Genomic DNA, 24658 nt, shown 5'->3' with positions numbered 1-24658 from the left:
TAATAGCTTATAGATTTATAGCATATAATTAATTTATGAATAGACTGTATAGAATACATAGACTGGCAAACAGTAGATTAATTATTTATTTTCCCACAGTAAATTTTATTATTGATCATAATTTTACCATTGACTATAGAGAATATACATTGAGAATTTTAGTTATTGGTATACACAATGAATTGAACTGATATCTAGATTTATGATTATAATTGGACGGGTAATAAAAATTTTGTAAAATTAATAAAGTACTTTTATGGTTCAGCTTTAACATATTGCTGAGGAAACTATAAGAAGAAAACGACTCCATTTATTCATGCTATTGTTTGAAGCCACTGCCTAGAACTGTCATTTGTACAAAAAAGGTTTGAAAGGATATAAATTGCTTTACTAAAGGTGAAATTGTATGTTATGGTTATCAAAATAAATTTTATAAAATTATTTTAACCTTTCCAAATGTAATATCCTATAAAAAGTAGTTGCAATAACATCGGGCAAATAGAACATTTCACCTTATTGTAAAAAGGAAATATTTGCTTGTCTCACAGCAAACACAGTTCTGATGCTGGGTTTCGCTTGGATGATCTATGGAGAACTGTGAATTTTACTCATGAATTTCCTACATCCACCAAATTCAGCCCACATTTTGTGCTCTCCTCAGAAGTCACCATACTCTTACTTAGCATATCATTTAAGGTTAAGAAAGGAAAATATTGGTGTTGTTAATAGAACATATTATTAATGTCCCTATCAGGAAAGGAGAATAGGGTAAATCCTGGGAAAAGGTGAACGTAGAATGGGACAGAGTTTATGATCTTTCTGATTTTTAAACCATGTAGTTTGGTTATGTTAGTTCAGTGAGTATTCTACAATATAGAGGTGATACTTTCTTTTTTATTTTTTATTAAGTTTCCTGTGGCTAAAATGAACAGAAATTTCTAAGCGCAAATATTTGCCATATTGCACTAATCTATTCCCTCTTTTTCTTTTTCCCCCCTTTCCCAAGTTTTTTACAAGAAAATAAACAACATTTTGTGACTAAGAATAGAGCAGTTGCCACACAGACCAGTAGAAACCCAATGACGTCGAAGGAATGATACTGGAACCAGGTGAGGTCGTGAGCAGCTGGGCGAAGGTGCTTGGCTCCTTTATGGCGCATGACAAACTCAATCCAGAAGACAGCTCGATCTAGGGGCTTCACAGGTTGATCGTGATGAATGGCTGATAATCTCATAGCGTTCCTTTTATAACTGGAAGAAAACACATAGACAAAAAGGAGAGATGATGTTTTAATATTAAAGTTAAGAATGTGACACATGTTATATGTATTACGTGTCCAAAGTAATACAAACCAAAGCTCTTATAATATTAAAGAAAATCTTAATTATTACTGTAATATTAGCATTGAATAGGATTTTATCAAGTATAAAGGGGAGAGTGAGGAACATGTATATTCTTAGTAGCGTGCACTCAAGTGCTAGTACAAAATTGTAATATACATAAAGGTATATAAATGTCTAAAAATGCAGTAAGTATAACAAAAAATGTAATGTGCCACCTGTGAGTATGTAGCCTATCTTCTAAGAACAAGCCGACAATATTTGAAGTATAGTTTCTAAGACATTCGAAGACTAAAATGAAGAATGATCCCCAAAAGTTAGAAATCTCTATTAAACGTGTGACCTCTAATATTAGACTAGTGGATAATGCCTGACACCGAAACAATGTTGTTAGTTGGCCTTGGAATTGTCTCTGACTGATGGAAACCCCGTGTAAAACAGAGCACAACATCGCCCAGTCCCAAGGTCAGCAGTGAGAAACGACTAGCTGCTGCACCAGCAGTTGGACAGATGAGGCATTCTATTCCTGTACAGGAAAAGAGTGTGTTAATATTGTTTGCCAGCATCACAATTCAAATACACCCATTCTTCTTCGGTCTTCCTCATTCAACGCCCAACTTTACAAGCCTATGAGGTAATTGAAAGCAACATGGGTTTGGGAGAGGGGCACCATAATCCTCACAGTACATCATTGGTCTTCAAACTTGTTCAGATGATTTGCCCACTGCAATATGTCCTTTGATTTATTGACTGCTGCGTCCATGAGCATGGATTATGGGTCCAAGCAAGATAAAATCCTTGACAATTTCAATGTTTTCTCTGCTTATCATGATTTTCTCTATTGACCTGCACATCACAAGTTGTTAATGACCCTTCTTCCAATCCTGATGCTGTATTGCTGTTCACATGGTCCAGCTTCTTGGATTATTTGCTCAGTATACAGAACGAATACGTATCGTGAAAGGATACTGCTCTACTGCATACATTCCCTTATTTTAAATCGCACAGGATTCCTTTATTCTGTTCAAAGGAATCTCTTGGTCCATAGATTCCATAGAAGCACACTGGAGGCTCTGGATTTCCCATTATTTCCAGTGCTATCCATAGTTTATTACGAACAACACAGCCAAATGCTTTGGTGCAGTCAAAAAAACACAAGTAAGCATCCGTATAGTGTTCTATTGTACAGTCATCATTCAAGCCCATTCAGCACCGTCAGGTAGATCCCAACTCATAGCGACCCAATAGGACAAATATAAACCACTTCTGTGGGGTTTTGAGACTATAAATCTTTACAGGACTAAAAAGCCTCCCTTCTCCTGTATGGAGCACTGGTGGTGTCGTGCGATTTGTACCGCTTTGCACTGTGATCTGTATGGTCAGCTGTTCAAAACCACCTGCAGCTCCATGGGTTTCTACGCCCATGGACAGTCACAGTCTCAGAAACCCACGGGGATCGCAATGAGTCAGCACCATGGACAGTCACAGTCTCAGAAACCCACGGGGATCGCTATGAGTCAGCACCATGGACAGTCACAGTCTCAGAAACCCACGGGGATCGCTATGAGTCAGCACTGACTCAGTGGCAGAGCTTGTTCTCCCATCGTTTTCACTGGGTTGCTGAAAACCAAAAAATTTCTCGTGAATAAGCCACTGGCTGTTTTTGCCGAATCCTATCCTTAGATCTCTTCATTATTCCTGTCACCACAGCCACGTTTCATGACTATCGTTTATTCTTTGTCGTGACTCCCTCCCCCGACCCAACCCCCCTGCTACTACATTCAGATTCAATTGCACATCGATCAAATTCAGACTGCAGCCATTTTAAACTCTTACATTTTATTTTTGCCATTCATAGCGGTGTGTACATTTAACTGCTAATGTTAACGGGTCTTCTCTGTAGCTCTCTGGCCCGTAACTTATATAGCAATGTACTGCGGGATAGATTATGAAATGTTATTTTAGACAATTAATGTAATGTTTTTCTTCAATGTGTCATTCCCAGCATAATACCCTATACAATTATGTGATTCACGATGATCAATATTAGCTCATTTCCACTCACTGATGTCTAGGAGTGTGACTTGCAAGCATTCTATTTCATGTGTGATGATTTCCTATTTTCCTTGATTCATTATTCCTATATTTCATATTTTGGTTACTAATGGGTGAATTACTTTTCCAGGATCTAAGATTTTAGCATTTTGGTTATTTTGATTTTTTACACACTTGTTAATTTCTGGTTCAAGGACAATTATATGCAATATGAAGATTGAATGATGATATGTCTATTTTAAGAGATAACATATCCAAATGTAAATATTTCATCAAAATTAAAAAATTAAAAATGAGCATTTTATGACACGGATTAAAATATATTTATATTTCATACATTTCTCTATTCTAATATTTATTAAAATGAACCAAATTATCAGCAACTAATTTTCCCTCCCAAAACAACAACAATAATAACAAATCCCACTAGGCCAAAACAACCTACTTCTGTAGAGTCTGTTCTGACTCATAGTGACCCTATAGGACAGAGTAGAACTGCTTGCTAGGCTTCCAAGTTTGTAAATTTTTAGGGATGCAAACTGCCTCATCTTTCTCAGATGAGTGGCCAATGGATTCAAAAACACTGGACTTTTAGTTAACACTTAACCCACAGCTCTGCCTGAGTTTCTTTCCAACCCTGGGTCTAGAACTAGTCCAATAAATAAGAGACCAAGGTCAACATTTACAAAAAAGCATTGAAGCAAAGCTAGATGTGACTCCTACGCCCTTATCCAGTTCTTACATTTACGATTTTTATTCTAATCCAAGGGTCAGCTAACAAGAGGAAGACCCTTGATGAGACAGATTCACGTATTGACTGGAATAATGGGCCAAACAAAACCAACTAAACTCAGTGCCACAGAGCATAGAATAAGGGGTTTTGAGTCATTAAATCTTTGCAGAAGCAGAAACCCCACTTTTCCCCCCACTGAAAGGCTGGTGGTTTGTAACTGCTGGACTTGTGGTTAGCAGCCCAACACGTAATCTCCTATGTGAGTAGGTTCTCAATGGGCAAACCGAGTCACTATTATGATAATGGGCCAGGATCAGGGAGCGTTTTGTTCTGTTGTCCATAAAGTTGCAAATCCAAAGCGGAACCAATGGTATTTTAAACAACAGAGCATTCTGAAAATTATTATTTATATATGAGCTTTAATAACTCAATCGATGCAATGTGTGTAAGCAGGGAAAATGAGCAAGGCAGTCAGGCTGATCCTTTAGGATGGATACAAGGCAAATACAAAGTGTCTGCCCTGTGAATACGCATTTGGGGAGGAGTGCCTAGAAAATCCCACAAAAAGGGAAATTTTACAGAGGTTTGATACAGCCTAATGGAAATAACTGAACACCTTACTATTGAGCTCCTTCTAACACATGACAATAGAGTAGAACTGTTTTATAGAGTTTTCTTTGGCTGAAATCTTCTCAAAAGTAAATCATCAGGCCTTTCTCTTGTATTGCTTCTGCGTAGGTTGAAAGGTTACCACCCAATATCAAACTGCTTGTAACACCTGGGGATATTTATAAAGCCTGGTTTCACTAAAATGAGCTGCACCTAATTCCATCTAAATTCACCTTCGTCCTTATCGGTGAATGAACCTTTCACATTTAGTCTGAATTATTTGAGTCTGAAACAATGTTGAGAGCAATTCAGCTACATAATACCCGTGCAATTAATATATATACAGCATTAATATATATAGCTTATCAAAGAGAAGATTTGAGGTTGTGAAGTAGTGAATAAAGAAATAAAAATTATATATGAAAACAACAGGTATAAAAAATGAGGATTGGTAAGCTATTGAAGTAAATTCCACTATAAAAACTTCATAAAGAGTTTAAAAATAGCAGGCAGCACTCAGGATGAAAACTCGATTATTAATTTGAAGACATATTCAAGGCAATCAGTGATTAAGAACCATTGATCTCTAAGAGGACAACAAAGTCAAGTAACCTAATATAATTCACAAATGCAGGGGTCTACCTCCTTCTTTGGTGAGTAGCGATCAGGATCTTAAACCTTTTTGAGTGGACAACTAAGGTGCAACTAGTGGCCTCTCACTTTCCAGGGGAAAGAAAGAAGAGCGATGCAACTCAAAAGACACATACAGCAATGAGCCCCATGGACAGAGGAGCCATGCAAAAGGAACAGAAGCCTCAGAACAGAAACACTGGATCCCTGGGCACCACTAGTGATTGCTCTGAAATGGATCACATTCGAAGATCTTGGATAGAGTGGGAGAAACATGCAGAACAAACTCCAACATACAAAAGATCAGGCTTATTCATCAGCACAGAGAGAGACTGGTGAGGTCCCTAAGACTAGGATCTTTAGTTTCCTCTCAGGTTTGGAATTGAACTCACACTCGTGTGATAAAAATCAACCATTTAAGATTAGTAGGCCAGTTCTTCCCAAAGACAATGTCCAGGGGGTTAGGAATGAAAGAGGAATGGAAACAGGAAGCCTGGGAGGAACCGGGATAAATAATGATTCATCAGCAGGAATAAATGGATGAGTTACAAAATACGTCTGAGTTGTTGAATGAAAAACTGCTCTGCAAATCTTTTACCCAATACACAATAAAATATTATTTTAAAAAGTCTATCTCTTAGAATATACAGAAGGTAATAGAGAAAGAGAACAAATTAACAAAAAAATTCAAGAAAACGAAAACCAGATGTCCCGGATGGAGACATAAAAAAGGAACAAAAATGCATTAGAATAAATGACAAACAGTGGAGAGCAAATGCTTTGAGAATGATTGGGGCAGGGAATGTACGGATGTGCTTTATACAATTGATGTATGCATATGTATGGATTGTGATAAGAGTCGTATGAGCCCCTAATAAAATGTAAAAAAAAAAAAAGAATAAATGACAAACAACTAGGATTGTCTGAAATGAACTAGTTTTGTTTTTGTCTGGGACATACAGTGCTTTAAGTCTCCACGCAAACACACACACACAGAGAAAATAACTCTAAGGACACATTGTTATGTTTCAGAATTTAAAAACAAAGGGAGCATTTTAGGAAGCTCATAAAATAATATGGAAGGCTCAGAAATCCTATAGCCACATTACAATCAGAAGATTGTAATAATTCACACTGTTGTGACGATGAAAGGAAAAACATCTAAGTGTATGTACAGAGAGAGTTATTCTAAAGGTAGTAAAGGAACTCTGCCAAATCTGATCTCAGGCAATTCAATACCATGGGTCCTTATTGAGAAAATAATTGAATATTTTTGAAAAACAAAAACAAAGCCCTTTGCTGTTTACTGAACTTCAATTCATAGAGACCCTTCAGGACAGAGTCAAACTGCTCTGAATGGCTTTCAAGGCTGCAAATCTTCAGGGAAGCAGACTGCCTCTTCCTTCTCACTGGAGCAGCGGATGGGTTTGAACCACTAGTCTTTCAACAGGCAACCCAACACTTAACCCACTCTGCCTCTAGAGGGCTGATTCAGTCAAAAAACCAATCCAAAATATTTTGGAATAAAGAATTTTAATCGGAAGGTTGATGGTGAGCATCAAATCCACCACAATCTCACAAAAATAAATAAAAAAAATATGAAGAAATAACTGTTTAAAATGCTGACAATCAGAAATAATAAGGGATAGAGTCTATATACTTTTCAAATTATGGGTTATACAAATTGATATGAGGAACCCTGGTGGAGTAGTGAGCAATGTGTTGGGCTGCTAACCACAAGATCAGTAGTAGTGCAAACCCACAAGCTACTCTGTGGGAGAAAGAGGAAGGTTCTGCTCCTGTGATATTTAAAGCCTCAGAAACCAATAGCGACAGTTCTACTCTACAGGGTTTATTTTGAGGTAGAATTGACTCAGTAGCAGGGAGTTTATTTGAGTTACAATGTATTATTTCTGATCCTTTGTGAGCTCTTTTAAAGGGGAAAAACTGTTCATGGATTAATATCTAAAAATCAGTAAAGCTTATATTTTAATTTCATTTGCTTTTTCGAGTAAATAAAGGAAAATTATATCTAGTGAATACACAAATTAATGATGAATATTTATAAAATTATTGATTTATCAACATCTCTTCTATATGCATATTACAAATGAATGTTAGATACTCAGTGAAAATGTACGATTATCATTTCCACATTTGTCATTAATAAAAAGTTTAAATCTTCAGGTTGAATTGGACTCCACCTCAGGCACACTTGTAATCCAAGAACTTAGGTTGGACAATACACGGTGTCTGAGGAGGTGGAAACAGCTGAACCAAGATTGTTGAACTGTGGGTAGACGGAAAACATGGTCTTGATACATCAACGTCCTGTATTAAGATATCTATTACTCCAGCAAACCTGTGATGGACATTCCGTTTTATTTTATTTTTGTTTGTTCATATTTGGGTGTGTTTCAGAAGTTGTATTATATGTTTTCCTGCTTTTTGGTAAATGAAACCCAGGACTGATAAACTTATAGGGACAGCAAGTGGAACAAGGGTTTCAGGGTTGGGGGGTGGGGTGGGGCACACAGGGATGGTGGGGAAGTGAAAGGGAGAAGATGTTGAAGGAGTCCAAAAGAAAAGTATGTTTGGGAACCAATTGTGGGAGCAATTGTTTAATTCTGCTTGATGTGATTGAACTAGGGAATGATATTTGTATTAACTCCTAATTAATAATGAATTAAAACAACAAAAAAACAAAAAATAACCAAAACATAGATTCAGGAATGGCTTTTGGGCTCACACTAATTCCTAGCTCCAACTTAAGAGCAATTAGTTCTTACATCATGGCCCTGCTTGACACTCATCCTCAGAAAGGGCACACCAAACATATGGGTGCTATAGCAAAATGGGGGGAAGAACTTAGATGGTGCCCGGCTATCAGATAGAATAGCATCTGGGGTCAGCCAGCTACATGAGAGGTCAACTAGGTCCACCTGGAAGAAGCACACCATCATCGCTCACCGAAGAACGGTAAACCAAAGCATATAAACCAAAGTCAAAAGAGGGATTAATATCAGAGCCGAAATGGTGACAATATGGTTTATAGAAGGCTATGGATGACAGACAGTTTTCTCTGCAGATTATCACCCAATTCACCGCCCCCTCCCCACAAACACAAATAAAAAAGGGAGAAAAAAGACGTGCAGCTCTGGAAATGGCGCCGGCTGCTTTACTTACTCTCCTTCAGGGCTGTGACGGAACCATATCACAGCAATGAGCATGATTTTGATTTCACAGACTTGTTAATGACATCGTTTTTCAAAATAGAATATATGAAATGGTCATTTCCCCCAGTTTTGGTAAGGTGCTTCATTCAGGAAATGAAATAAAAGAGTGGTCATGATATTTGTGGCAATGGCTAGAGTTGTGCTGCTATTATAGTGACTACTAGACATCCACCAATCAAAGAAACATGTCCTACTAGGATGCCTAGCACAATCAATGGTGGCCCCGTAGAAAGCAGGCATACTTACGAAGGGTCATTAATGACTGTTTTCAAAGCATCGAGCAGATCCGCACTTGTCATTGTGTTCATGTTCACATCCACAGCGGCTCCTTTGGCCTTCATGTGAGCGATGTTGTCAGGCTGGTCAGCAAACATGGGGACGCCCACCATAGGGATCCCATGATAAATAGCTTCATAGAGTCCGTTTGTTCCACCATGGGTGATGAAAGCTTTTGTTTTGGGGTGACCTAGTTTGAGGGTCGGGAAAAAAGCGGGTGAGGATTTCATGATAAATCTTAACATGGTTTCAGAGGGAAAAGGGAATCAAGAGAATAACTCACTGAGGAATGCAACATTTCTATGAGAGCTGAGTATGGTTGGCCCTCCCTCTGTGGGTTATACATCTGCAGATGTAGCTGGAAAAGACACTAGGGTGCAGGGTGGTCTTGAGAAAAGATGGCTCCTATAAAGCAACTTAGTGATCAAAGCAATCCCTGTAAGCTAAGAAGGAGCATAAAGTGCGATTTTCATAGTGTTTACATTGTATTCAGTTTTACAAGGAGTCTAGAGATGGCTTAAAATATATGGGTGGATGTGTGCGTTTTATATAAAGGACTTGAGCATTTAGGGATTTTGGCATCCGCCTCAGTCTGGAACCAATCTCCCCTGTGGACACGAAGGAATGATGAAAGACAATCACTGCTAGCTGAGAAAGCTTCAGTCCTAGGAGAGGGAGGAATCAACTAGTTTCCTATTGCATGGGAACTCTTACTTAAGAGATGTGGCCTTCATTGAGCTAACATCGGCAAAGGCATGAGATGCTTCACTGAAAATTTATGTTTACCATAGGAAACGTAATTGTAAAATCAATGGTTATTTATTTCACTGTGTATCTTCTAAGCCTGAGAGCAAATTGTGAAAGTCTCAGATTTGAGTGTTTGTTCAATGAATTATTAAACATTACCAAGAAGATCATTCTGGGGTATCCAATCATAGAGTCGAGTATTGGCTCCTAATGTAGCTGGTTTTTGTCCTTTGTATCGCCATAAGACCTGTGCAAAGAAACACATTTATTTCACAGGTAAAAACGGAGAATGTACTTTGCAATGTCAAATGTAAAATTGAAATCCTAGTTTGAAGTTGTTTGTAAACATTGGAAGAATAAAGTTATTTACATGCACTTAACATTTATTTCTACTGAGCTATAATTGACGTACCATTCAAGTCCGTAGCTCAAGAATGAAGAAGGATTGTGCAGTCATCACCACCATCAACTTTAAAACACTTTCTCCCTTCTTGGACCCATTGCTGTTGACCTCCCACTTGCCCTTCCCGCCTCTTTCATGCCCCAGGCCATTCATTATTGCAGCACATGAACTTTTCACATAAAGGGTGTGTTCTAATAGTCTTTGCAGCATACTGCGATTTTGACAATTATTTAAAACTTCTTTTGAATGAGATTAAAAGTGAAGAATTAGAAATGAAAGTTATGTGTGAGTCATTCATCAGAGGATGAGTTTAGACATCATTTAAAAACATGACTTCAGTGTAAGCGTGTGTATGTATGTAATCCTGGGCCATGTTAGCTTAACTTGTTCAATTTTAGTGTTTTACACAAATATAATTTGCTTTAATTTAGGTGCATCTGTTATTTTTATAACAGGTAAATTTTCATCCTCCTTACATTTTCCCTGCATCCTTCCTTTTACATTTCCTTCTTGATTTTGGGGGGCAAGGTAAGATAGGGTATCTGTGTATAAAACCTTTTTTAAAGGAAATATTTGTTATGTAACCATGCCATGCTTTCTCTCTGGGACATCTGTAAGACAGATTTTAGGTGATTCACTAAAAGATGTCTTAGATGCTCAAGCCTCTAACACAAAAGGCTAGAAAAAGAAATCCACTTTCAACATATCCAATTACAAACTTGTTTTATAATGCTTCATGCATTTTACTAAGTATGGAATATAAAAACATCTTGTAGCTATTTCATGAATAGGAGTATTCAAGAGTTGAAATCAGGAGTAAACAAGTAACTAAAATCTAGAGTTGTAATGGCCACCAAATTAAGATGAACTGAATATTATAAATTGAATATATGTGATTCCTACTATTTGGATTTTTAATTAATTTTAAATGGTTTGCCAAACCCTATTTAGGAAACTTAAATAATATAGACTTCTACTTCTACCCCAACTCCACTTGGGTAACGTCCCAAGATATTCTAGAGATGTGCACATTCTTGAGCATGATTTGCTCCATTCTTTGTCACATCAGTTCTCCCCTTTCCTGTACCTTGGAGATAAAATGCTTAAGAACTTTGAGATGTGTTCATATCTCAAATAATATGAGGTCAATGGGAGTGAAAAATGTTTTACTCTGTAATTCATGACAAATAAATGAATAGAAACAGGATGCATATCCATATACATGTTGAAGATGCTCAATGTGATGCAACACATAAATTTACTCTTTTGAGACTTTTACTTAAAACCCTTGGTAATAAAGCTAGTTGTATAATAAGATTCAACCTTCATCTAGAAAGAGTACTCTTGGCAAAATTCTCTAACTGATAAAGTAACATTTCATCAGCGTGGAGTAGTACTGACCTTCTGCGGAATCTGAGCAAGAGCAGAAGCAATAAGATTGGCCTTTTCTTCTGTGAGGTTTTTGACCATTGACCCAAGAGAAAACACCACAATACCATGTTCACCTGAGCTCTGGACAAATTCTTCCATTTCCTATAGAGATAAAATTCCCTGTATTATAAAATTGCAGTGTCACAGGAAAAAATAACGTTATAATGCTAAACTTGAAGAATGAAGTGGAGTTAAAAGGCATTGCTAGACCAGTGCCGAATTCTGAGATATATATATATATATATATATATATATATATATATATATATATATATATATATATATATATATATATATATATATAATCACTTAGAATTGTTAGTGGGAAATGTAAGTCTGAAAGGTATGGGTAAAAATGATAATAGGCATTTAATACTAAAGGCACATGTTGTAGTTAGATAATTTCATGTCAACTTGATAAATAGGTCACAGAGGTGGAGTCTAGCCTGTCAATCAGGTCACAGCCTGACTGATGGCTCCTTGTGAGCATGGCCTTCTCTTGAGAATTCTGGGAGCTTCCTCTCTTCTTCCCTGGAGCCAGGCTACATTCTCTCTCTGCTTTACTTCCCTGTGGACAAGCCACACGGGGCCACGCTGAGGGGAGCCAGAGCCTTGGAAGTGCGTCCACCACCATTGGATCCACAGGGCTTTCCACCCAGTGACCTGTGATCTTCCTGGATTTGGCATCATGGCATGTGCTGCTGAAGTATAAAGAAGAATTTATGGACTAGTATTGGACATGTGGGCTAATATCGGAATTATGGACTTGATTTGGACTGGGCTGGCATGTTTTCTCAGTATACCATTGTTCTGTGATATAAAGTTCTTTTCTATACATATCTGAGTCTACCCAGACTAACACAGCGTGGAATTAAACCACTACACAAAGGGTTAGGTACGAAAGAGTGCTACCTTAGGTAGAGGTTTGGCAGGTTTGCAGTGCAAGCCTCCAACAAATTCAAAGTTAGGTAAGTATGGCCGAGGGAATTCAAAATCCCAGTATGTTCGGATTAGCCAAATTTCAGCTTTCCCCATTGTCTCACATAACGTAGTGGGTTTTCCTGGAGGAAATAAAGAAAGGTGGGTAAAAGGTATAGGCATATTCGTTAAATGGAATTTTTTACATGGAAAATTTTAAAGGAAAAATTGACTTTAGACATAAAGAAAACAAAAATCCTCCCATATTGAAGTTTTCAAAATTCCAGTTTACTTGAATCCATGGAAGTAGTGAAACTCAAACAGCGTTGTATCGGGCATATCTGTTGCAAAAACCCTTTTAGGATGCAGATGCATCTGACCTAAGCAATGGAGTTTTCAGTTGCCTCATGTACATGCAAGCACTAGGTTAATGACAGATACATAGACTAATGGAAGAGAATTTAGAACCCCCGAACCAATCCATCCATCCATGGCAACTGATTTTCAACAAGAGGACAAAGGTTGTTCTGTGGATCAAAACACCATTTCTAAAGCAGCTGGAAAATTGGATATCCCCCTGGAGAAAAATGAAACAGCATTCATATACCTAACACAATACTCACAAATGAGCTCAAAGTGGATCCAAGATCTAAATATTAAATCTAAAACCATAAAGCTCTTATAAAAAGGGCACCAGAGTAACAAAACTATGGGATTTAAGTTTTTAAAATAAAGTTTGCCAACCACGACAATAAATACATGAGCAGCCGAAAGCTAGTTAGATATCTAGGACTTGCTAAAAGTTAAATACTTGTTCTCATCAAAAAAAAAATTATGAAATGAGTAAAGAGACAACCCGCAAACTGACAACATGAGAATTACATATCTGAGAATTTCATCTCTAAAATATATAGAAAATTTCAACAATTAGAGAACAAAATGATAGCCCAAGTTAAAATAGGTAAAAACCAAAGAAATACTTCACAAAATATTTCACCAAAGGGGACATGTTAGTGACCCAAAACACATGAAAGATTATCACTATCATTAGCAATTCAAAAGTAAACAAAACCCAAGCACTGCCATTGTGTAAATTCTGACTCACATCCATGCTACAGGGCAAACAGAGCTGCCCTGCCTGCAAGGTTCTGAGATCCTTAATCTCTAGGAGGTAGAAAGCCTTACCGTGTTCCTCTGCAGTGGCCGGTGGTTCTCAAGCGCTAACCTTTCTGTTAGTAACCCAACATACAACCCACTATGCCACCAGGGCTACTTCCATTAGAGACATACAATCAAAACTAGAGCGAGGAGACATCTCACCCTTGAAAAAAATTGCACAGATTGAAAAACAAAAACAGAGTACAAAATGCTGTAGAGAATAATGGAAGATTGTAACTTTTCCCCATATCTAGTGGAATTGTAAAATTCTATACAAACCTGTTGTGCTTCCTCTGATAACTGGAAAGAGATCTGTTAGGGAGGTAAAAGCAGGACTGGGGGCTGTCCCTCTGCAAGCCTGTCTCCCCTCTTACAGGAAGCTGGAAGCTGTGTAAGGCTAGGGGGGCAGGCTCACATTCAGGTCTTTGAGACAGGAGGCCAATAGACCTCATCTAGGCCAGGTGGTCTTCATTCAGTCAATAGAGTCAAACAGTATCATTGACCACGACTCCCAACGTGGTGGGGTGGGCCTGAAAAAGCCAGAAACGGAGACCACGATGGCTCTCTCCCAGTGGCTCCTACACAGTTCAGCACAAGCGAATGGGCCGCAGTCCTGGGCATAATTGGAAAAGCATAAGGGCAGCAAAACAGAGGCAGGCCCTCGAGATGAATTGACCCAGGGGCTGCAGCAGCAGGCTCAAGCATAGTATCAATTGTAAGGACGGTACAGGACCCTGCAGTGTTTCATTCTGTTGTGCACAGGTGTGCACTGGGGTGGAACCTACTTGATGGCACCCAGCAGCAACAACAACAACAACATGGTCTAGCAATCCTACTACTAGTTATACACCCAAAGGATGTAAGGGATGAAACAAACAGATGTATACACATCTGTGTTCATTGTAGAACTAAAAACAAAACAAGTAAACATATGGAACCCAGTGCTCATTAGTGGTCACCAGGAATGGTGACCTTACACAGTTTATACAATGCCACCGGGATTCCTTTTTATATATACATAGAGAAGTTTATAAGGAAATGGATTACATAATTTTAGAGGTGGACAAGTTCCAAGTGCTTGGATCAGATGTAAGACTGGAGGCGCCTCCTGACTCATGCGTTTACCAGGGCTAATGAACACAAGATCAGCTGGTTTGCCAATAGACTGTTGCCTACAGAGGCAAGTTAGCCCAATGTAAAGGCAAATTAGTCTGATATGATGGAAGGCTACTGATTACTTCTAGGATCAGGGGGCAATTTTTAGGCCTCTGACTAAGTCCAAGGAGCTTGAGGTCAGATGGTGAGCCAACTGCAAGATCCAGACCCAATGGCAAACAAACAGGCTTTTTCACAGCTTCCACACATATTGAGAAAACTTCCTTTTAACTGACTGGCTGCTCATAGCCAATCTCATCATGGAGGTGATTATATTATAGTAGATCACGTGATGGGGAAGATATCTTAAGTGCCAAACCATTGAGAAATGTGCCCTAGTCAAGGTGAAACACACCACTAACTCACACTTCTCAATATAAAAGTTGTAATAAACGAATTTACTGTAGAAATGGAAATACATTTAAAGAAGATATTGTGAACAATTGTGGTTTAAGGTAGGAAAAATGGTTATGTAAAGTTTTATAAATCATGAATATAATTTTTTGTTATTAAAGAAAAAATGAAACAGGAACATCTTAAGCAATAAAAATATAAGGGCACACATTTATTCAGAATTTAAAAAACTATTAGCCAATTAGGATTAGACAATAGCTCTCTCATTCTAATAAAAGTCAAATATCAAAACCCCTCATCAAACATCATCCTTTTAATATTGAGATTATTCCCATTAAGATAAACACAAGTTAATGAAATGTGAAAATGAAAACCTTAATTACACTTTGCTTTAAATGGAATCTATATTTATATTTCGAGATGATATGACTGTCATTTTAAATTTTGTGTCAGTCTTAAAGGCTTGAAGTTAAACAAGTGTCCATCTAGCAGGCAAGCAACAAAAGCCCCCATGGAAGAAGCACACCAAACTGTGTGATCACGAAGTGTCGACGGGATTAGGGATCAGGCATCAGAAGACCCAAAATGTTTGTTGTTCATATCATATTGATATGAATGAGGGGGACTGGATGGAGTGGAGACCAAAGCCCCATCTATAGACAATTGGATATCCCTTGACAGAAGTGTCACAAGTAAGGGACAAGTCACCCAAGGTACAGTGTAACACTGATGAAACACACAAGAATCCTCTGGTTCCCTCCACCCCGCCAGCTACCACCCCATCATGACCCCAGGTCTATCTTACATATCCACCTAGACTGAAGCATGTACACTGTTTCAGATAAGAGGTCTTGACATACAGAATCTAGGACAGATAAGCCCCTTAGGAACAGTAATGGGAGTAGGGATACAATGAGAATAAGACGAAGGTGGGGGTACAGAGAGAAGAAAGGAAGAACTGATCACAATGATAGACATATAACACCACCCCTTCCCAGGGGGCAAGCAACAGAAGCAGGGGTGAAGGCAGACAGTGGACAGTATAAGATATGAAAATAATAATAATTTATAATTTATTAAGCGTTCACAGGGTAGGAAGGTGGGGAAGGGAAGGGAAAAATGAGAAGCTGATACCAAGGGCTCAAGTAGAAAGCAAATGTTTTGACAATGATGATGGCAACAAATGTACACGTGTACTTGACACAATGGATGGATGTATGGATTGTGATAAGAGTTGTACAAGCCCTCAATAAAATGGCTAAAAACAAACAAAATGATTTATTAAAAATGTGTTAGTATGCTGATTATCACATATGAAATAATACTGATAGTGAATTCAGATTTCCTATTAAGATCATGACAAAATTCAGGAATGAAAAAATCAATAATAGTACTTATGATCAGAGGAAAACCTAATCAAGATGATCAAGTTTCAGCAGTGAAGCCATGTGGACCTCACTTCTTGGTCTGCAGCTTTGTCAGAGGCTGCAGCGAAGCCTGAAGCCCCAGCGGGAACCACGTCTTGAAATCAGTATGACAATGATGTCACTGCTTAGAGCCTGTAGGGAAGGATCCATCAAATAGAATATTCAATGGAAGCCATTAAACAAGGTTCAGCCACAGTTGATCTGAAATAAAAAATCCATGTAGTATCTGTTATCCGCATCGAAGAGGGCACAGTCAGAAGATGGTGCTTATCAGAAAAAAAATTTCTTCATGTTGACAGCCGTATTGGTATTTCAAATGCGGGGCTTACTGTGATGCTAGACTGTTCGGTAACTTCATGCGCCAGGAGTGTCTTGATTCAAGGTTTGTATTTGACAGATCCCTTCCTGTGTCTAGTCTTCTGACCCTAATTGGAAGCAAAACCCAGGCATCAACTCAATGAGATGGCCGATGCTTATGGTGTAGGTAGGTGTAGGTAGGGTGATTATGGTGTAGGTAGGGTGCTCATTGGTTATGATGATCTGGGCCTTCACGTTTTCCATCCCGTCCATCTGCTAGCTATTTGGACTGCAGAGCTCTGCCCATTGGTGTTCGGCCTCAATCAGCTTGCATTTACTTGGAGAGAAATGTCTGGGTTTGTGGAGTGCCATTTGAATTGACTGGTTAACAATGATCTGTGTGCCTTAAGAGAAGCCCTTCCTGCCGAGCAGAGCCTAATAACAAAGAATGTCTACAATGGAATTGTTGGCACAGACTTGGAATTTACAATCTGTGATGATGATGATTCTCCATTCCTAGAGGGTGTTGAAGAAGACCACAGAGAAAGGCCTCAACTGTTCAGCCTCCTGATGAACCTGCAGAAAAGGCTGGTGAACCAACGGAGCACTACGTGACCGATGAATCCATACATATGGAATCAAATGTTCAAGAACGCAGGAGCAAATTGCTGAATGACAGCACTCTGTACTCTTAGAGTACCTGTAACCTAACAATCAAAAGATGCAGCGTGGGAGAATGATGTGTTTTAGGCACCAGTCCACATGTGATTATTTTTCCTTCCTCAAGGCAACCTAATTGAAACCACATAATAGATTTTTTTTCTAGAAAAGATCCATATAATTATTTTCTAGAAAGTAAGGGTTTCTGGACCTTGAACTACTAGCAATTTTTCTTTTAATATTTGCTATCTTTTTGCTTAGTCTTTTAAAATTTGTTTTGTTTTTTACCGTGTAAATTTTGTATGTTAGTGGCTTTTCTGCTTATCAGCGTGTCGATGTTGCTTCTGTCAAAGCCATGTTCTTATGGGCCACTTGGGTACAGTCAAAGTCATATCCATTTGTATGTACATATTACTATATCAGCAGGTCCACCTAGACAAGATAGGGTGGACAAATAATGAGAGAAGAAAACAACAGGACCAATGGTCCTGGAGGGACATGAGAGCATGGGAGGTAGGGGAAGGGAGGAGGTGTCGCCCAACACAGAAACAAGGGAACAGCGAATGGTTCTAAACCAGAGGAGGGAGGGGAGGGGAGGACTGGAAGGGAGCGACCAAGAGCAAGGTAACTGAGAGGAACTACTGAATCCAGAATGAAGGCCAAACATGGTAATGGGTTGGGAGGAAAGCGAAAGGAAATAGAGGAAAGGAGTAGGAGGCAAAGTGCATACAGAGAAGCCTAAATACAGACATGTACATATGTAAATATATTGATGTTTATGGGGGCAATAGATTTATATGCATATATTTATAGGTGCAGTAGTAGGGTAGCAGATGGACATTGGGCCTCCTCATGCATAATCCCCCAATACAATAGCACCTCGCCCTGCTAAGCAGCCATTGCAGGATACCCATCTTCCCGACATGATCACTGAACACAGCCGTGTGTGTAAGCAAATGTGGTGAAGAAAGCTGATGGTGCCCGGCTATCAAAAAAAGATATAGCGTCTGGAGTCTTAAAGGCTTGAAGGCAAATAAGCGGCCATCTAGCTCAGAAGTAACAAAGCCTACAGAGAAGAAGCACACGGCCTAAGCGAACACAAGGTGTTGAATGGACCATGTAGCAGATACAAAGGAACAAAAACAATCATTGTGTGATCACCTTCCTCACATAATGGCTGAAGATGAAAGTGTGCATAAGCAAGTGTGGTGAAGAAGGCGGATGGTGCCCGGCTACTGAGAGATATAGCGTCTGGGGACTTAAAGGCTTGAAAGCAAACAAGCGGCCATCTAGCCCAGAAGCAACCGAGCCCACACGGAAGCAGCACACCAACATAGGTGACCATGAAGGACAGAGGAGACCAGGTCTCCAACATCAAAGGTGGGATGGTGGTGAGAATCACTTCACCATGAAAGAGGGGGAGTGTATGATGGGGACCCAATGCCCACCTGTAGAGAGCTGAACACCCCTTCCAGAGGGGTAGTGAGGAGGAGATGGGCCACACAGGGTTCAGTGTAACAACAATGAAACTCAAAACCTTCCTCTAGTTCCTGAACGCTTCCTCCCCTCCCAATCATCATGACCCCAATCCTACCTTGCCTTGCGGACCTGGTTGTACCAGAGGATGTACAGCGGTGCAGTGGGGATCTGGAGGCACAGGGAATCTAGGACAGACGAACCCTTCAACACCAGCGGTGGGAGAGGCGACACCAGGAGGGAAGGGCATGTAGAAAGGGAGAACCGATCTCGGAGATCTATGTGTAACCTCCTCTCTGGGAGATTGTCAAGGGGGAGGCGGGTGAGGGGAGACGCCGGGTGGTGTAAGATAAGATATAATAATTATTTATAAACTATCAAGGGACCAGGGGTGGGATCGGGGAGGGAGGGGGATGGGGAAAAAAAAAAGGGAAACCGAGCTGATTCCAGGAACCCAAGTGGAAGGTGAATTATGAGAGTGACGAGTGCAGCGAATGTATGGGGGTGCTTTGCTCATTTGATGTATGCACAGATTGTGATAAGAGCCTTATGAGCCCCAATAAAAAGATTAAAAAAAAAAGAAAGAAAGAAAATGATTAGGGCAAAGAATGTACGGATGTGCTTTATACAATTGATGTATGTATATGTATATGTATGGATTGTGATAAGAGTTGTATGAGCCCCTAATAAAATGTAAATAAATAAATAAATTTTAAAAAAAAGAAAGTAAGGGTTTCTGTACTACTGTTTTATAAAGAACAAAGTGTTTTTGTGGTTTGAAAGACAACTGAAATAAAATTGTTTCACCATATGGAAAAAAAAAGAATGTAGAGTTACAAAATTTTCATGTATCTTAAGGGCTGCATTTAATCCATGTGTTTATATCTACATTGAGGAACAAGTCAATCCATATCCAGTCCATTCCACCCGTTTGCCTCACAAAAATCATGTCCTTCCACATGTGAAGCACATTCATCCCGAAGGTCCTAAAGCAGCCGCAAGTCCAAAAGTTCATCTTCTGAAATATTGAAATCACATATAGATGAGATTTTAGGCTCATTCCATCCTGGGACAAAAGTCCTGTTTCTTTGTGAACCTGGATGAGACAAGGGCCCGAGAGCACGCAGGATCTACTAGAAGGCTTAATTTCTTGAGACAATAATATATCAGACACTGGCTTCAGTCCAAAGAACTGGAGGGTGGAAGATGAGCTAGATGCAGGATCCAGATCCAACATAAAGCAATCACGTTTTTCTATCACACCCAGTCCCCTTTGAATGGAAACAGGCCATCCCCTGAGGAAATGTTCTTTCAGTGGATTGGATCAGGATTGTGATCTGAGTAAGATCCACCCCAATCTCCCTAACACTGATTAGTGGCTCACTAGCAGATCCCATTATGGGACTGATTCCACTGGGAAAAATCATGCCATCAGGGGTTCCTAGGACTCAACTGCCAAGGGGCTGAGAATCCTGACCCAGCTAAATTGACTGAAAACCTTACCTGTGACCTTCAGTAACACCTCCCACCCCACGGTCCCCATGAGTTGGAATGGCCTCAATGGCAGTGGGTTTTTGGAATAGATTGATATCTCATGCTCAGGTTTGTAATTCTTTTGCCTTTCCAAATATCTTTTATATTCCAAAGAGATTGATTTAAAATATATCCAACACTAATTTAGTCTTATTGACATAACAAAGACAATCTATTCTCTAGTGAGACTACGTATAAGCACAGAAAGTAGGATAAACAACACACACTTCATAGGGACACAATTCAATCTAGAACACAGGGCACTTATGCAGTCATGTTACGAAGCTATTGGCTTGGAATCCTATTAGACCTTACCTAATAATCCCATTAGGGTTTACCTTGGAATCTTCAGTTAACTTCATAAAAGATATCCAGAAACTTCAATTTAAACTTGCTAGGTCTATGACAAATAAAATGCTCCCCAACTTGAGGAGAAAAATTTAGTGAACTACCATGAGGAAGAAAGATTTTTTTTAATCAATGAAATCATAAAAAGCCCCTGCTATCTAAATGATGTGACTTTATGACCAACCCCCCCCCCCCAAAACAAAGACATCGAACCGGAACCAGGCCAGGTTAAGGAGAGAAAAACACATGTTAAGTTTTCCGCTATTTATATAGCCTTTGTGCTACTAACACTTGTATTTATTTTTCACTTAATGACGCAGCTTAAGGAATTTTTTTCACTGTTTTTCAAGAATTTCTTAGGAATGCAAAATCAACCCCAGTATTTCCTACGAAGTTTTCATTTGTATGTGTCAGATAACCTGATCCTCCAGGAGATGCATCGTTTCACAGAATGGAAGCTAAGAAGTTTTGAAAGGAGTTTCTTTAAACAAAGGTTCTCAGAAACAACTAACAAGTGAGCTAGTATTTTTAGTGCTTAATATGATGACTTATTTGTTAATTTATATTTCTGCATACTTCCAAAGATAGGCAAAACGGAAGCCCGCTTGATTTGACAGATTCAGATGATAAGCGGATGTATACAAACAGTAAAATGAGACCACATTTTGGCAAAAACTTTAAGAAGTGGAATATGCATCAATCCCTAGAAGAAGCGCTCTAGTATTTTAACGCCTCAAGAACCAGAGTCTTTTTAAGTTGTCTAATTAGCTTCTGAGTTTTCTGCATAAAACTTTTTCAAGAAATACAGTTTCAGTGACTATCTGTGAGGCTAGATCCCCAATGGAGTTTTTCAACTTTCATCTCAAAAAGTATGGGAGGGAAAAGGTGTCCACGCCCAACAGGAATGTTATAAAATTGAGTCTTTAAAATTTTGTGAAGCAACATTCAGGTTAAGTAAATACCAACTTTGATGTCACTGTTAACCTTTGGTTATTTCAGTTTGATACTGGTGCCAGGAAAGAAAAGATTGTATTTTTAAAACAAATAGCACACACCCTTAACGAACTGAAAACTCACCAGACTGGCTTATTTGTGACCCCTTCACCTGGCAAAACAATACATCTTTCATTGAATTCATGAATATTGTTCTATGTTGGTGTGGGTATGTATTACAGCAATCTATCAAGCATCAAGTTACTGTAAATAAAAAATAATTAAAGTAAAAGATATCTTGCCTTCTTTTCCTGGATAGTCATTAATAATCAGTAAATTACTATTATAGTTTTATGTGAAGTAAAGATTTTAAAAAATGATTTCGTTTCATGTATCTAGATTCTACATGTTTAAAAAGGTCTCCCATGCATCTTTCGGTAGCTAGTTGAGAACAAAAAGCAGAATCGCTTACCTAGTACTTCACTATAATACTGGTCCCAAAACTGAAAATAATTCTGCTGGAGCCAGATATCAACGAAAAGGGAGAACATTACATTTTCCACTCTTTCCAGAAAGGTCATTTTATCTGATAGTACCAGCATGGGAGTAGGTACGTAGGAAAGCGGAGCTGGAAGTTGCCCACAGTATTTCTCCACTGTGCCGCCCGTGGAGATCCTCAGCGTGTACACGAAAGGGATGCCAAGCACTTCCGCGATCAGTTCTCCGCAGGGCAGCACAGGGTCTATAACCATCACATCGTAGTTGCCCTCCTCCAACTTCTTCATGAATGTCTGATTGTAGATCGCACTGTCACACAGCTGTTTCATATATGGAATAGTTTGAACAAAAAACTCATGCAGTTTTATGGTTGATTGCCAGGATGGCAAGCTTGGCATAACATTAACAGCTAAATCCAAAAATTCATTTAGAGAACTTAGAGCGTTATGTGGGTTGCTTTCCTCAGGAATCAATTCGAAGTTCAGTGTAGAAGATTTTCTGTCAATGAGAAAAGTATTTGGAGAAAACAACACTGTCACCTCATGTCCCTTTTCTGTGAGTTTCTCCAGAATGGTCTTCAGGTTGAGCCAATGACTCATGTCGCAGGGCCACACAAGGATCTTCCCACAGTTCCCACAGCCAGCCCAGCACAGCTGCAGCAGGAGAAACGCAGCAACCCACTTCTGAGACACCATGACAGCGACTTCTTCAGACACTGCCCTACAGATGTTTGAGTTTTTGTTGGGCATGAACAGAAATTGAAACACAGATAAGGAAAAAAGTAATGATTAACTTTTAGAGATGTGAAAGGGCCTTTAACGCAGAGAACTTTGATACGACTGCTGACTGGGCGCAGCACTGCATGATATTTTTTTTGAAAACAAGAAAAAATATTTTAAACTTATGAAGAAAATGGTCCTAGCATTCTCATAAAGCTGTTCTAAATTTGTTAAGAAATAGGATATTTTTAATTTGATAATTTCTAAACACAACTGATGGAACAATTTAAATTTATTAAGTCATTGAACAGTGTGATGCATTTTGCTGAACATGAAACAAATTCCTATTGCCATAAATTGATTTAAACTCATAGCAAACATGTATTGAACATAGTTATTGATAAAACAAAAAGGCACCATTCTATGTAAGACACATACATACATCACACAAAAAATAGGATGAATATTGTAAGTACAATAGAAAATAAGACAGTGTTTTAGGACAAAAGACACATCCTGTCACTCTCCTGTAACAGGGGTTAGAAAATATTCTTGAATAGAGGAAAGGAGTAGGAGGCAAAGTGCATACAGAGAAGCCTAAATACAGACATGTACATATGTAAGTATATTTATGATTATGGGGCAGTAGACTTATGTGCATATATTCATAGGTTCAGTAGTAGGGTAGCAGATGGACATTGGGCCTCCTCATGCATAATCCCCCAATACAATAGCACCTTGCCCTGCTAAACGGTCATTGCATGATACCAACCTTCCCGACATGATCACTGAAGACAGACGTGTGTGTAAGCAAATGTGGTGAAGAAAGCTGATGGTGCCCGGCTATCAAAAAGATATAGTGTCTGGGGTCTTAAAGCTTGAAGGCAAATAAGCGGCCATCTAGCTCAGAAGCAACAAAGCCCACAGAGAAGAAGCACACGGCCTAAGCGAATACAAGGTGTTGAATGGACCATGTAGCAGACATCAAGGAACAAAAACAATCATTGTGTGATCACCTTCCTCACATAATCGCTGAAGATGAAAGTGTGCATAAGCAAGTGTGGTGAAGAAGGCTGATGGTGCCCGGCTACTGAGAGATGTAGCATCTGGGGACTTAAAGGCTTGAATGCAAACAAGCGGCCATCTAGCCCAGAAGCAACAAAGCCCACACGGAAGCAGCACACCAACATGGGTGATCGTGAAGGACAGAGGAGACCAGGTCTCAAACAACAAAGGTGGGGTGGTGGTGAGAATCACATCAATGTGAATGAAGGGGAGTGCGTGATGGGGACCCAATGCCCATCTGTAGACAGCTGGACATCCCTTCCAGAGGGGTAGTGGGGAGGAGATGAGTCACTCAGGGTTCAGTGTAGCAACAATGAAACTCAAAACCTTCCTCTAGTTCCTGAACGCTTCCTCCCCTCCCAATTATCATGACCCCAATTCTACCTTGCGGACCTGGTTATACCAGAGGATGCACACAGCGGTGCAGTAGGGATCTGGAAACACAGGGAATCTAGGACAGACGAACCCCTTCAACACCCGCGGTAGGAGTGGTGACACCAGGAGGGAAGGGGGTGTAGAAAGGGAGAACCGATCTTGGAGATCTATGTGCAACCTCCTCTCTGGGAGATAGGCAAGGGGGAGGTGGTGAGGGGAGATGCCGGGGAGTGTAAGATAAGATATAATAATTATTTATAAACTATCAAGGGACCAGGGGGA

The 24658-nt window shown here is 39.3% G+C and overlaps 1 protein-coding gene and 1 pseudogene across 2 annotated transcripts in view; one reads left to right on the top strand and one right to left on the bottom strand.

Moving 5' to 3' along the window:
• Window positions 1-223: 223 nt before the first annotated feature.
• LOC142443631 (UDP-glucuronosyltransferase 2A1) overlaps window positions 224-24658 on the bottom strand; it is a 98546-nt gene continuing 74111 nt past the window's right edge. For both annotated transcript variants that reach the window (XM_075544938.1, XM_075544940.1), the window contains 5 exons: window positions 12373-12521; window positions 11431-11562; window positions 9786-9873; window positions 8850-9069; window positions 224-1250 (listed from right to left, as the gene is read on the bottom strand). In XM_075544938.1, the coding sequence (XP_075401053.1) occupies window positions 971-1250; window positions 8850-9069; window positions 9786-9873; window positions 11431-11562; window positions 12373-12521 (869 nt within the window). In that variant the 3' untranslated portion in view covers window positions 224-970. The remainder of the gene's footprint in view (window positions 1251-8849; window positions 9070-9785; window positions 9874-11430; window positions 11563-12372; window positions 12522-24658) is intronic.
• Window positions 14575-17464, top strand: LOC142443089 (proteasome subunit alpha type-1 pseudogene; annotated as a pseudogene).

The sequence above is a fragment of the Tenrec ecaudatus genome, chromosome 3, assembly GCF_050624435.1.
Source record: "Tenrec ecaudatus isolate mTenEca1 chromosome 3, mTenEca1.hap1, whole genome shotgun sequence".
NCBI lineage: Eukaryota > Metazoa > Chordata > Mammalia > Afrosoricida > Tenrecidae > Tenrec > Tenrec ecaudatus.
The sequence above is the reverse complement of the archived record's forward strand: the minus strand, read 5'-3'. Positions and strand labels throughout refer to the sequence as shown.